The sequence below is a fragment of the Bufo gargarizans genome, chromosome 1 (genome assembly GCF_014858855.1).
Source record: "Bufo gargarizans isolate SCDJY-AF-19 chromosome 1, ASM1485885v1, whole genome shotgun sequence".
Classification (NCBI taxonomy): Eukaryota; Metazoa; Chordata; class Amphibia; order Anura; family Bufonidae; genus Bufo; species Bufo gargarizans.
Window position 1 is genome coordinate 690,170,888 of NC_058080.1, and position 14,303 is coordinate 690,185,190.

Consider the following 14,303-nt stretch of genomic DNA (forward strand, 5'->3'; position numbering starts at 1 on the left):
ACTTAATGTGGGGCAGTGTAGGGGGGCAGTATTACTAATGAGGGCATTCTAGAAGGGAATTACTATTGGTGGGACTATGAGGAGCACTATTACTATGGGGGCACTATTATTTCTTCAGGATAGTATTTGTGGTATTGGGGCCGGGGCACAGCGAGCAGCAGGATAACACTGTGGGGACTCCAGGTTGGGGATTGATGATAGAAAAGTGAGGACACTAAGATATCCGTGTGTCACACTCTGCAGAGACGAGGCGGCTGAGAGAAGTGTCTGGACCGAATAGATAAGATGATGACAGAGAAGATCTACATTGGAGGAGACGTCACCTTGAGGCCCTGGATGTGAGAGGTACGTGCTGCTGTATATGTGCAATGCTGCTATTAAAAATGTTTTAATTAAATGTTCTATTTTTATTATTTGGTCAAAATTGGGGGGGGGGGGGGGGATTGTAACGGGATTGCTGTAGAATATCTAAAATTAGCTGGTCAAGTAAAATTTTGCATGCAACAATCATTAAATAGGTGGCAAACAAAAAAGGGGCGGGTCAAAGGGTGTGCTCAATGGGCGGAGTCAAGGGGCGGCAAAATTAGCTTTTGCCTAGGGTGGCAAAAATCCTTGCACCAGCCCTGCCTTCCGTATCCATCCACAGCTGCTGCTGCATCTCACTGGCGTGTAGATCCCAACATCTATTGATGGGGTGGGCTGGGGGTTTGCAGCCAATAGCAGGCCATGATCGTGACCTGCCCCCTTGCGTCAGGTCAAAATTAAGTGATGGCCATGGAGGAACCAGAAGGACACAGGCGTCAGGGACCAGGTAAGTATTCTCTGTATGAGGGTCGTGGGCATTGTTGGTGGGTTTCCAGGTTTCGATATCCCCTTTACATCTAAGCTGATGGACCCTTGCCAATATCTATATATGAGATTAGATACATTAGTTAGAACTCTATATTAATTACCAACCATAAATCTGGATAGTTTACTGGTTTCTCTCCCACTGGTTGTAGCACCACCACCTGTGTTCACTCTTCACGTCTAAGGGCTTGTAAGAATAGAAGCTGCTATGAGAAGAATGGAGCCTGCTGGTGGTGTAAATACTGAATGTTACATCGGAAAATGTACTCTGCTCAGAAGAGGACAGACAGGGGTTTCCATTCAAATTTATTTTCAAGACTTTATAAGAACAAGCATGTTAAAGGGAACCTGTAAGGTAAGGTAAATGCAGCATGTTATAGAGCAGGAGGAGCTAAGCAGATTGATATTTAATAATATGGGAAAAGATTCAGTACACCTTATGTTTAATTAATTTAAATTCAGCTTATTCTGGGCTTTGAAGTCCAGGAGTCGGTCCTATCAGTGATTGACAGCCGTCCCTCTATGACTGTGTATACAGAGATAGCTGTCAATCACTGATAGATTGACCTCCTGTAGTACTACAGCAGGTTCAGGAGCTGCGCCCACACGATCAGCTGCAGGGGATTGGCTGTTCCCGTTAGCCGGATCCCTGCTGTATGCGCCGGCATCGGTGGAAACGCCGATGCAGGCGCATTAACTCTCACTATGCCGCATTCAGCGCTGACTGCGGCATGTGCGGGGTGTGTGGAGGGAGGGAGCTCCCTCCCTGTTCCCATCTGGTCCCCGTGCTGCTGTGACGGGGACTGAAAAAAGAACCCAAAAAACTGCCAAAACAGCAATTTTTTAGTCACCTTCCCTCACAAAAATGTGTAATACCAAGCGATCAAAAATGTGTATGTACCCCAAAATGGTACAAATCAAACCGTCATCTAATCCTGCAAAAAATGAGACCCTACCTAAGACAATCGTGCAAAAAATAAAAAATAAATAGGGCAGTCAGATAATGGCAAGACAAAAACAAGATTAAATTCTGTTCAAAAATGCATTTACGGTGTAAAAAATTAAAAAAAGAAATATATATAATAGACATATTGGGTATCGCCATGTCTGTAACAATCTGCTCTATCAAAATTATCACATTATATGCCCCCTCAGGTGAATACTGTAAAAAAAATTTACAAAAAAACTACGCCAAAACAGCCTTTTTTTCACCTTGCCTCACAAAAAGTGTAATACCAAGTGATCAAAAAGTCTTATGTACCGTAAAATGGTACCAATGAAAAGATCATCTCGCTAAAAATGAGCCCCCACATAAGACAATCAATAAAAAAAATAAAAACCAATGGCGGCCATAAACCAATCCATCAAAATCTGCAGTGCAAAAGCCATTCTGAATCCTGGTATGTACCCGGCAGCAGTTTACCACCACATATGGGGTGTTGCCATATTCAGGAGAAAATGGGTAACAAATTATCGGGTGCTTTTTCTCCTGTTACCCCTTGTGAAAATGAAAAATTTGGGACTAAAGCAATTTATTTTATTGCAAGAAATTAAACTTTTTATTTTCACAGTCAAGTGTTTTTAAATTCTGTAAAACACTTAGTTTTTAAAGTGTTCAGTACCCCCCTTAATATATTCTTTTAAGGGCATATTTTATAAAATGGGGTCACTTTTTGAGGGTTTCCACTGTAGGGGTACATCAAGGTCTCTTCAAGTACATAATGGTGCCCAATAACCATTCTAGCAAAATCTGCCTCCAAAAACCATATGGTGCTCCTTTCCTTCTCACTGCAGTTTACTACCACATATGGGGTATTTCTGTAAACTGCAGAATCAGAGTAATGCATATTGAGGTTTAGTTTACTGTTGACCCTTGCTGAGTTGCAAGAAAAAATTGATTAACATGAAAAATCAGCATAATGTTTTTTTAAAATTTTGCCTCCATTTTCCTTTAATCCTTGTAGAACACCTAAAGCATTAACAAAGTTTGTAACATCAGTTATGAATAACTTGAGAGGTGTAGTTTCTAAAATGGGGTCATTTATGGGTGGTTTCCATTATGTAAGCCCCTCAAAATCACTTTATCTCTGAATTGGAGCTTAATAAAAATTGTTTGGGAAATTTAGTTGAAAATGTGAAAAATGGCTTCGAAACTAAGCCTTCTAAAAAAAAAATGACATTTACAAAATTATGCCAACATAAATCAGACATATGGGAAATGATGACTGATAACTATTTTATGATGGATTACTATCTGTCTTAAAGGGGTATTCCCATCTAAGACAATGGGGGCATATCGAGAAAGAAGCGGGGAGCGCTGTGGCTGGAGGACCCTGGACTTCCAGGAAAAATATATTGACTCAAATTTACCACTGTACAATGTGTCATGAGAAAACAGTCTCAGAATGGCCTGGATAAGTAAAACTGTTCCAAAGTTATTACCACATAAACTGACACATGTCAGATTTGCAAAAAATGGCCTGGGCATGAAGGTGAAAACTGGCCCGGGGTAGAAAGGGTTAAATGTCTATATTGCAATTAATTTTGACTACTTTTCCATAAAACTATATATCAGTCTGCTCAGCTCCTCCTGCTCTATCACAAGCTGCTTGCAGCTCAAATGCCATGTTTAATGTTAAAGGGAACCTGTCACCGGGATTTTGTGCATAGAACTGAGGATATGGGTTGCTAGATGGCCACTAGCACATCCGCAATACCCAGTCCCCATAGCTCTGTGTGCTTTTATTGTGTAAAAAAAACTATTTGATACATATGCAAATTAACCTGAGATGAGTCCTGTCCCTGACTCATCTCATATACAGGGCTCATCTCAGGTTAATTTGCATATGTATCAAATCGTTTTTTTTACACAATAAAAGCACACAAAGCTATGGGGACTGGATATTGCGGATGTGCTAGCGGCCCTCTAGCAACCCATGTCCTCGGCTCTATGCCCAAAATCCCGGTGACAAATTTGGACACACCTTCTCATTCAAAGAGTTTTCTTTCTTTTCATAACTATGAAAATTGTAGATTCACACTGAAGGCATCAAAACTATGAATTAACACATGTGATATTATATACATAACAAAAAAGTGTGAAACAACTGAAAATATGTCATATTCTAGGTTCTTCAAATTAGCCACCTTTTGCTTTGATTACTGCTTTGCACACTCTTGGCATTCTCTTGATGAGCTTCAAGAGGTAGTCACCTGAAATGGTTTTCACTTCACAGGTGTGCCCTGTCAGGTTTAATAAGTGGGATTTCTTGCCTTATAAATGGGGTTGGGACCATCAGTTGCGTTGTAGAGAAGTCAGGTGGATACACAGCTGATAGTCCTACTGAATAGACTGTTAGAATTTGTATTATGGCAAGAAAAAAGCAGCTAAGTAAAGAAAAAACTAGTGGCCATCATTACTTTAAGAAATGAAGGTCAGTCAGTCCTAAAAATTGGGAAAACTTTGAAAGTGTCCACAAGTGCAGTCACAAAAACCATCAAGCGCTACAAAGAAACTGGCTCACATGCGGACCGCCCCAGGAAAGGAAGACCAAGAGTCACCTCTGCTGCGGAGGATAAGTTCATCCGAGTCACCAGCCTCAGAAATCGCAGGTTAACAGCAGCTCAGATTAGAGACCAGGTCAATGCCACACAGAGTTCTAGCAGCAGACACATCTCTAGAACAACTGTTAAAGGGATTCTGTCACCTCCCCTAACCCAAAATCCGATTTTAAAGCAGCCATGCAGCACAGCTTACCTTGATTAGGCTGTGCTCTTTTATCTTGTAATCCGTCCAGTAGTTTCTGTAAAAAACGACTTTTGTGGATATGCAAATGAGCCCTGAATGTGCCCAGAGGGGCGTTTTGTTCCTCTTAGAGAGCCCAGTACCGCCCCTCATACAGTGCCCAGCCCGCCTTCCTTGCACTGTCTAACCGCCCCCAGCCTGCCACAGCCTCTCCTCCCCCTCCCTCACGGCCGAACGAACTCTCGCACAGGCGCAGTACCCACTGAGGGCTGCGCCTGTGCGATCAGCAGGAGACTGAGGGCAGGAGCTTCATCCGCGTCACTGGGCATGCGCCGAGCCCAGTGACGTCCGTTTCTCGCTCTTCCCTCAGTTAGCCTGGTAGGAAGCGCAGAGGATAGCCGATCGCTGCTGCACCCTGCGCTTTCTCCAGCCTGCCTGCCACAGTGAAGCCAGCCTGCGATTTCTTTCCCCACAGTCTCCTGCTGATCGCACAGGCGCCGCCCTCAGTGGGTACTGCGCCTGTGCGAGAGTTCGTTCGGCCGTAAGGGAGGGGGAGGAGAGGGAGGAGAGGCTGTGGCAGGCTGGGGGTGGTTAGACAGTGCAAGGAAGGCGGGCTGGGCACTGTAAGAGGAGCGGTACTGGGCTCTCTAAGAGGAACAAAACGCCCCTCTGGGCACATTCAGGGCTCATTTGCATATCAATAAAAGTCGTTTTTTACAGAAACTACTGGACGGATTACAAGATAAAAGAGCACAGCCTAATCAAGGTAAGCTGTGCTGCATGGCTGCTTTAAAATCGGATTTTGGGTTAGGGGAGGTGACAGAATCCCTTTAAGAGGAGACTGTCAATCAGGCCTTCATGGTAGAATATCTGCTAGGAAACCACTGCTAAGGACAGGCAACAAGCAGAAGAGACTTGTTTGGGCTAAAGAACCCAGGGAATGGACATTAGACCAGTGGAAATCTGTGCTTTGGTCTGATGAGTCCAAATTTGAGATCTTTGGTTCCAACCACCGTGTCTTTGTGCGACGCAGAAAAGGTGAACAGATGGACTCTACATGCCTGGTTCCCACCGTGAAGCATAGAGGAGGAGGTGTGATGGTGTGGGGGTGCTTTGCTGGTGACACTGGTGGGGGTTTATTCAAAATTAAATACTGAACCAGCATGGCTTCCACAGCATCTTGCAGCAGCATGCTATTCCATCCGGTTTGCGTTTAGTTGGACCATCATTTATTTTTCAACAGGACAATGACCCCAAAAACACCTCCAGGCTGTGTAAGGACTATTTGACCATGAAGGAGAGTGATGGGGTGCTGCGCCAGATGACCTGGCCTCCACAGTCACCGGACCTGGACCGCAGATTGAAGGCAAAAGGGCCAACAAGTGCTAAGCATCTCTGGGAACTCCTTCAAGACTGTTGGAAGACCATTTCAGGTGTCTACCTCTTGAAGCTCATCAAGAGAATGCCAAGATTGTGCAAAGCAGTAATCAAAGCAAAAGGTGGCTACTTTGAAGAACCTAGAATATGACATATTTTCAGTTGTTTCACACTTTTTTGTTATGTATATAATTCCACATGTGTTAATTCATAGTTTTGATGCCTTCAGTGTGAATCTACGATTTTCATAGTCATGAAAATAAAGAAAACTCTTTGAATGAGGAGGTGTGTCCAAACTTTTGGTCTGTACTGTATAAGCAAACTTATTATATCCAAAGGTTTCATATGAGTCTTTACAAAATAGCATCATGTAGATCAAAACAAACTTTTCATATTTTTTGCCAATATACAGGATAAAACATTAACAGTATAATATGAAAGGGGTTATCCAGGGAGTAAAAGTTTATTTAAATTACAGCACCATTCTGTGTGCTGAGACTTACCCATGTAATTGCATCTTCTTGGACCACCCTCGTACTGGGGTAGTCCATGGGAAGTTGATCCCTGCTTCATGTGACTGTGGGGCCTAAAGCCAGCAAACCCACCACCACCACCACCCGCTTGTGTTGGCTCGTCAATGCAAGGGGTTGTTCTCTTATGTGTGTGTGGAAGGAGATGGCAGTGACAATAGTAAGAAAACAAGGAGGATGCTGAAATTGGCAAATCCCGCCTCCATCCTAGAAGTTCTGTGGCAGCATAGATAGCATAACGGGGTACAGAATGTGCAGATGTGGTTGCAACAGATATGGGACATCGCCTCTGACGAAGCTGGACTGGCGAAACCCGGGTCGGGTGGACTTTTTGTGCTGAGAATATATTGATTTTAAAGGCTGAAATTTTATGTCCTTTTTGTTAGTAGATTAAAACTGCTTTATGCGGAATTACCTGGTGGAACTTCACTATTGTGTTATAACTTCTCTCTAGGGTGCAGGTGTACGTGAGTGCACCAGCCTCAAGAAACCGATTGTTTGGCTACAAGGTGAAACAACTGCACATTTGGGATAAGAATCTGGGATTGGACTTCTACACTCATAGGCAGCACAATCAACACATATTGGAACAGATATGGGTCAGTTTGTGATTTATAGTGTATAGGATGCGTTTTAATTTTTCTGCCTCCTCAGAAAACCCCTTTTAGGATATCATGATCAATATATTGTTCCATATTGTTATATTGGGTAAAGGCTATGTCCACCTGTGCAACCATGTAAAACACATGTAAAATTGAAAAAATATGCAAATGTATAAATATTCCTGATCACCACTTTTCCCCTGTTGTGATTCTACATCTTCTAGGTATGATCAAGTGTCGCTATGGTAACAGACTGCAAACAAACCCTGTGTAGTCAGGACCTACAGTCATACCTTCTTTCCTCTGTCTAATGAATGTGCCAAATACCCAAATCACAACAATTGTTGCTACATACTGTTGCTAATAACTAGTTATAAAAATCAAATTAGTTACACATATTTGCCAGCAAAAGAAATCGTAGCTTACAAACATGAAAAAACCCTCAAGAAATCTATACGTTAGGATAACGTCAAGTCACTGGCCTTGAGCAAACAGTATTGATGATCTTTCAGACAATTGCCTAGTAGATAAACAACAAAAACACCCGAAAAAAATTAGAACTTCACATAATGAGTGGGAGCAGGTGCAAGACAGACACCAAAGTCAAGTCAAGATCATGATGCCACAAACATAGACTACAGAGACCAGAGGGCACATTGGCCAGGAAAGAACTCAAAGTGAAAAGTAAAATGCAACATTCAAGACATTTGTAGAGAATTCTACTGAAAAAGAAAAGATTTAAACAGAATAACGTAACCAAGCTATGATGTCTACTCCTCTAGTGGCACGAAGAATGAAGGAACTATTTGGAAGTAGAAGGAATAAACTAGTGAAGGGAAGTATTAAATTATCTTCATGGAACCTAGTGACTTGTGTGCTAGAAAAGTGCAACTTAGGAAATGAAACAAGCTACTCAATAGTATAAGATGCCTTATTAATGCCAATGTTTGAGGGTAACGTGCCATTTAAAGGGATTTTCCAGGTTTTTACATTTATGCTGATGCCTATGATGGATCAGATGCCTCTGGCCTCCACACATCAACAGAGCTGATACTTTACCCAAAGTCCAGCTCTCTTAAATATGGCTAAGATGCACCTGGCTTGGCCACTTGGCCACATGCACATGAAGGTCCCTTTTCTGGGTTCTGTAACAAAGCTGTGCAGTGAGCTATTGTTCTGCTGATCATTGAGGATCCCAAGTCATCAATACCACATTCATGATTTATATTAAGATTTGGCCATTAATATTACAAACTGGGAAACCCATTTAAGATCAGTAGATATCATTTGTGTGTGCAGATCATCAGGAGATTTATCAACATAGGAGTCCACAACAATATAGATAGGTGTAAAAACCGGAGGTCAGAGAAAAAAGACAATAATTCATGTTTAATCCAGTACAAACTATGAAGATTTCTGTCTAGTGCAGCATTCAGCAACCTCTGACACTCCAGCTGTTGTGAAACTACATCATCCAGTAGGCCCCATTCATTTCTATGGGAGTTCCGAGAACAACTGAATAAGTGTACATGCTAGGAGTTGTAGTTTCCCAATAGCTGAAGTGCTGGAAGTTGCTTACCCCTGGTCTAGTGAGTGAAAAGAGTACAAGACACTTAATAAGTGACAAAGTAAGCAAAAAATCTGATCATTTAGTAATTTTCAAGCACAAATAAAGGGGTATTCCCATTACAACGTATGCCCTATGCACATGATAAGTTATAAGGCCTTATTCACATAGTCAGTGTTTGGTCATTGCTTTGCAACACTGATTGTGAGTGAAAACCAGGAATATAATGGAAAGATTTACTCCTGTTCCATGTTTTTGATCACTGATCAAACACTGACCATGTAAATAAGGCCTAAGTCTCTAATCAGCGAGCCTCTGACCTGTGGGGCTCTGCCAGTCACGAGAATAGGGGCCCATATTTCCTCATTTGAATGGAGAAACAGACACACATTAAGCTCTGTGGGACTGCCAAAGATAGCCAAGTAAAATCACTAGGCTATCTCCATTAGCAATATACACTCACCTAAAGAATTATTAGGAACACCTGTTCTATTTCTCATTAATGCGATTATCTAGTCAACCAATCACATGGCAGTTGCTTCAATGCATGTAGGGTTGTGGTCCTGGTCAATACAATCCCCTGAACTCCAAACTGAATGTCAGAATGGGAAAGAAAGGTGATTTAAGCAATTTTGAGCGTGGCATGATTGTTGGTGCCAGACGGGCCGGTCTGAGTATTTCACAATCTGCTCAGTTACTGGGATTTTCACGCACAACCATTTCTAGGGTTTACAAAGAATGGTGTGAAAAGGGAAAAACATCCAGTATGCGGCCGTCCTGTGGGCGAAAATGCCTTGTTGATGCTAGAGGTCAGAGGAGAATGGGCCGACTGATTCAAGCTGATAGAAGAGCAACGTTGATTGAAATAACCACTCATTACAACTGAGGTATGCAGCAAAGCATTTGTGAAGCCACAACACGCACAACCTTGAGGCGGATGGGCTACAACAGCAGAAGACCCCACCGGGTACCACTACAAATAGGAAAAAGAGGCTACAATTTGCACAAGCTCACCAAAATTGGACTGTTGAAGACTGGAAAAATGTTGCCTGGTCTGATGAGTCTCGATTTCTGTTGAGTCCGAATTTGGCGCAAAAACAGAATGAGAACATGTATCCATCATGCTTTGTTACCACTGTGCAGGCTGGTGGTGGTGGTGTAATGGTGTGGGGGATGTTTTCTCGGCACACTTTAGGCCCCTTAGTGTCAATTGGCCATTGTTTAAATGCCACAGGCAACCTGAGCATTGTTTCTGACCATGTCCATCCCTTCATGACCACCATGTACCCATCCTCTGATGGCTACTTCCAGCAGGATAATGCACCATGTCACAAAGCTCGAATCATTTCAAATTGGTTTCTTGAACATGACAATGAGTTCACTGTACTAAAATGGCCCCCACAGTCACCTGATCTCAACCCAATAGAGCATCTTTGGGATGTGGTGGAACGGGAGCTTTGTGCCCTGGATGTGCCTCCCTCAAATCTCCATCAACTGCAAGATGCTATCCTATCAATATGGGCCAACATTTCTAAAGAATGCTATCAGCACCTTGTTGAATCAATGCCAAGTAGAATTAAGGCAGTTCTGAAGGCAAAAGAGGGTCCAACACCGTATTAGTATGGTGTTCCTAATAATTCTTTAGGTGAATGTAGAGTTCAATGGAGCGGCAGTGTGCATGCCTGTCCACCGCTTCATTCAAATGGAGGAACACCGGCCCTGATCGTTGAAGGCCCTAGTGGTCAGACCCCAGCCAATCAAACAATTATCCTCTATTTTTTGGATAGCGGTTTAGGGTACTTTCACACTTGCGGCAGGACGGATCCGACAGGCTGTTCACCCTGTCGGATCCGTCCTGCGGCTATTTCGCCGTGCCGCCGGACCGCCGCTCCGTCCCCATTGACTATAATGGGGACGGAGGCGGAGCTCCGGCGCAGCACAGCAGTGCACGGAGAAAGGCCGCCGGACTAAAATTACTGCATGTCAGACTTTTTAGTCCGGCGGCTTTCTCCGTGCACCGCCGTGCTCCGCCGGAGCTCCGCCTCCGTCCCCATTATAGTCAATGGGGACGGAGCGGCGGTCCGGCGGCACGGCGAAATAGCCGCAGGACGGATCCGACATGGTGAACAGCCTGTCGGATCCGTCCTGCCGCAAGTGTGAAACTAGCCTAAGCTATAATGGTACAATACCTTTAAGAAAATATGTTAAAACGAGATCCAAACCTAGTGTAGAACCTACTCGTGCCTCCATCACCACAATATGAATGGCCTTTAACCACAGGCATAAAGTGAAGCTCCTGGGCCTCAATGCATAATCTGTAACTGCCCCCCCCCCCCCCCCCCCAGATACTGGTGAGCTTGGATGTGATTGCTACCTCTCTACCATATAGCTACACCCCTTGCTCTGGACTTTTACTCCAACTTCTTAGATTGGGCACACAGACACCATATTGTCTACTTCCATAATGTTGAACCTTTGATCATTGTGTATTTGCCCCTAATCTCTATTACTATATAAATTCCCTACTGTTCGCCACTTGCTCTTCACTTTTTTCCTGAACCTGAAAGCAGGCCATACATTTAGAGAGCTCTTCGCTGAACACTCATCCAACCAACTGCTACCCTATGTCCCCTGCCCTCACTATACCAGTGTTTCCCAACCAGTGTGCCTCCAGCTGTTGCAAATCTACAACTCCCAGCATGCCCGCACAGCCAAAGGCTGTCCAGGCATGTTGGGAGTTGTAGTTTTGCAACAGCTGGAGGCACACTGGTTGGGAAACACTGCACTATACACATAGACACTTGGTTTGGGTGTGTTTTGTATGCAGAAGGAGGAATAAGCCACTGTCAGACCCTTCCGGCAGTAGAGCAGCTCATCGAGAACAAAAGGACTGAACATGTTGAAATTCAACCACCCAGTCTTTCTCTACCCATGTGTGCCATTGCTAGAGAGGCAGGAGACTCCTATACACATTAGATCAGTGATGGCTAACCTCCGGCACTCCAGCTGTGAAGAAACTATGACTCCCAGAATGCTCCATTCATTTCTATGGAGTTCTGAGAACAGCCAAACAAGTATTGTAGTTTTAGGAGTTGTAGTTTTACCACAGCTGGAGTGCCAGAGATTAGCCATCACAGCATTAGATGGTGGGCTGGTCCCACCAAAATCGGCAGGTTCAGAGATTATTATTTGATTATGTAATGCCAGCTCCGTCCATGTTCAATCTATTTAAAAAAAATAAAGAAATATATCTGAGTGACTACTCCAGGAAGATCTGATACCTGTGTTATGCCTAGAACAGGGCCTGAAAGGTCAGTACATGCCTTCTATCTTTGAGTCTCTGAGTTGTGGCCCCCTGTGCCAAGCGCTGCCCATTCTCAGCTGAGATCCTGAGCCTGATAAAATAACTGCTTCTGAATTCACAGGAGCCTGCTGCCTTTCTGTAAGTGTGATTTCCCCCTCCTTATCTGTTCTGTGAGCTTCGGAGCTGAAAACGTGCATAGTGGGAAGTAAGGGAAGTGAGATCACAGCAGTACAGTGCTAGCAGAATGGAGAAAAGCACCCTACTTCCAGGTGAAATGCACCTAGCTGTGCGGCCTAAACAGGGAATAATTAGGCTGAAAAAGACATTGAGGAAGCCCAAAAAAGACCTATTCCTTCACAGTTATGATTGTACAAAGAAGCACAGCCATTATGTAAACTATTTTTGAAAACTCAGGTACGGTTAAAACTTGTCATCAGAAATAATTATTATATCATTTCCATGAAGTTCATAGCCCAGATATATAATCTGACTCTGTCTCAGAATACAAATGAAACAGATATGACATAGGTAAATAGGAAAACAAAACTTTCTCTATAAAGCATTAGTTGAATTACCGTATTTTTCGCCCTATAAGACGCACCTTTTCCTCCCAAAATGGGGCAAATACTAATGAGTGTTTCCATTATGAAAGTGCTCATTAGTACAGCCTGACCAGAAGTGGTGAATGCAGCGGCTCTGTACTCACCGCTTCCTGCTCTTCTCCTGCAGGCTCCTCACTCTGTGCTGTGACCTGTGCACAGCATGAGGACGTCAATACGCTCTGTGACCTCATGCTGTGCAACGTCGGGACACAGCACAGCGCAGCAGGAAAACCAGGAAGAGAGCTGGATCTCAGGAACGATGAGGGCGTCTGGAGCAGGAGAGATAAATTGATTTATGTTATTTTCTGTCTGCTCTGAGGTTTGATTAACATGGAGGTCTGATCTGAGGTCTGAATGGGGGTCTTATTCACACTGGGCATCTGATCCGAGGTCTGATTGGGGGTCATATTCATATTGGGGTCTGATCCGAGGTCTGAATGGGGGTCATATTCATATTGGGGTCTGATCTGAGGTCTGAATGGGGGTCTTATTCACACTGGCCGTCTGATCTAAGGTCTGATTAGGGGTCTCATTAACATCGGGGGTTTGATTGGGGCTCTAAGCTGAGGTCTGATTAACATTGGGGATCTGATCTGTTTGGGGGTCTGATCTGAAGTTAATGAAAAAAATAAATTTTTCTTATTTTCTGCCTCTCAAACCTAGGTACGTCTTATGGACAGGTGGATCTTATAGGGCGAAAAATACGGTAAATATACACACACAAAAATTTTTTTTTTAAGGTTTAGTTCGACGGACTTGTGTACCCTCCTCAAATGAGCTTGGAGAAAGTACAGTTAGGACGGTAGCCCTTCACTGATACATTAAGGTAAAGGCTGTGTAGTAGATGAACTTTCTTCCTTTTTGTCTATTAGTCTTTGTCATTGTAATCAGCACTACATGTAGGAATATAGAAGAAAGCAATATGCAGCATGCACATGCATGAAAGCACCGTCAGCGATGATAAACGATGCTCTAGCCGTAAAAAATGCATTTCTCCACAGACTCAAGACCCTGAATACATCACTGTCTGGAACTGAATGGAAATATAGGTTAAAAAAAATAATACCTATCCTGTCTAATCTGTCAATGGCAACAGTTTCGAAGGCTCTCCTCATCATGGGATATTCCTCTAGTACTTCATTAAAATTCTCCACAGATAGGGAATACAGCCGACAGTAGGTTTCCGCTCTCACGCTGGCCGTCCGACGACCTTTGGTTAAAAGGCAAATCTCTGTAAAAGAAATCAATATTGAAAATAAGTTGAATTGAACTTCATTGTCAAATTCATATAAAACACTTTTAAATACACAACAGTCCCTTTAGATGTTTCAATCCACCCAAATGTTCATGAAGAATTTGTTTTTTATTTCATTCTTCTAACATGTCTTCAGTGAACTCCATGGAATTTCTTTTTATGAGATTTTGGAGATGCGTAAATCCCTGATCTGAAGTCTAATGAGGAGATTGTTTTTGGCAGACTGATGGAGATTTCCATTCATTGTCCTCAACCTATTGTACTTTCAGTCATAAACAGGTCAAAATATCATTATAAATAGATCTTTACTTTAACAAACCTGTCACAATAAAATTAGAAAAGTCCTCACGAAAATGTTTCATTGTAAATCCTGAATTTATATATCACTAGCAGAAGGACTCGGCTTCGCACGGGTATATTTCATCTATTTCATTTAATGTTTCTGTGTGTCGTTAAAAGATATCAACAGTTT

At 43.1% G+C, this 14,303-nt stretch overlaps 1 protein-coding gene across 1 annotated transcript in view; it reads right to left on the bottom strand.

Moving 5' to 3' along the window:
* HCN1 (hyperpolarization activated cyclic nucleotide gated potassium channel 1) overlaps window positions 1-14,303 on the bottom strand; it is a 456,888-nt gene that overhangs the window by 23,498 nt on the left and 419,087 nt on the right. The window contains exon 7 of the mRNA XM_044276220.1: window positions 13,643-13,807. Coding sequence (XP_044132155.1) covers window positions 13,643-13,807 — 165 coding nt within the window. The remainder of the gene's footprint in view (window positions 1-13,642; window positions 13,808-14,303) is intronic.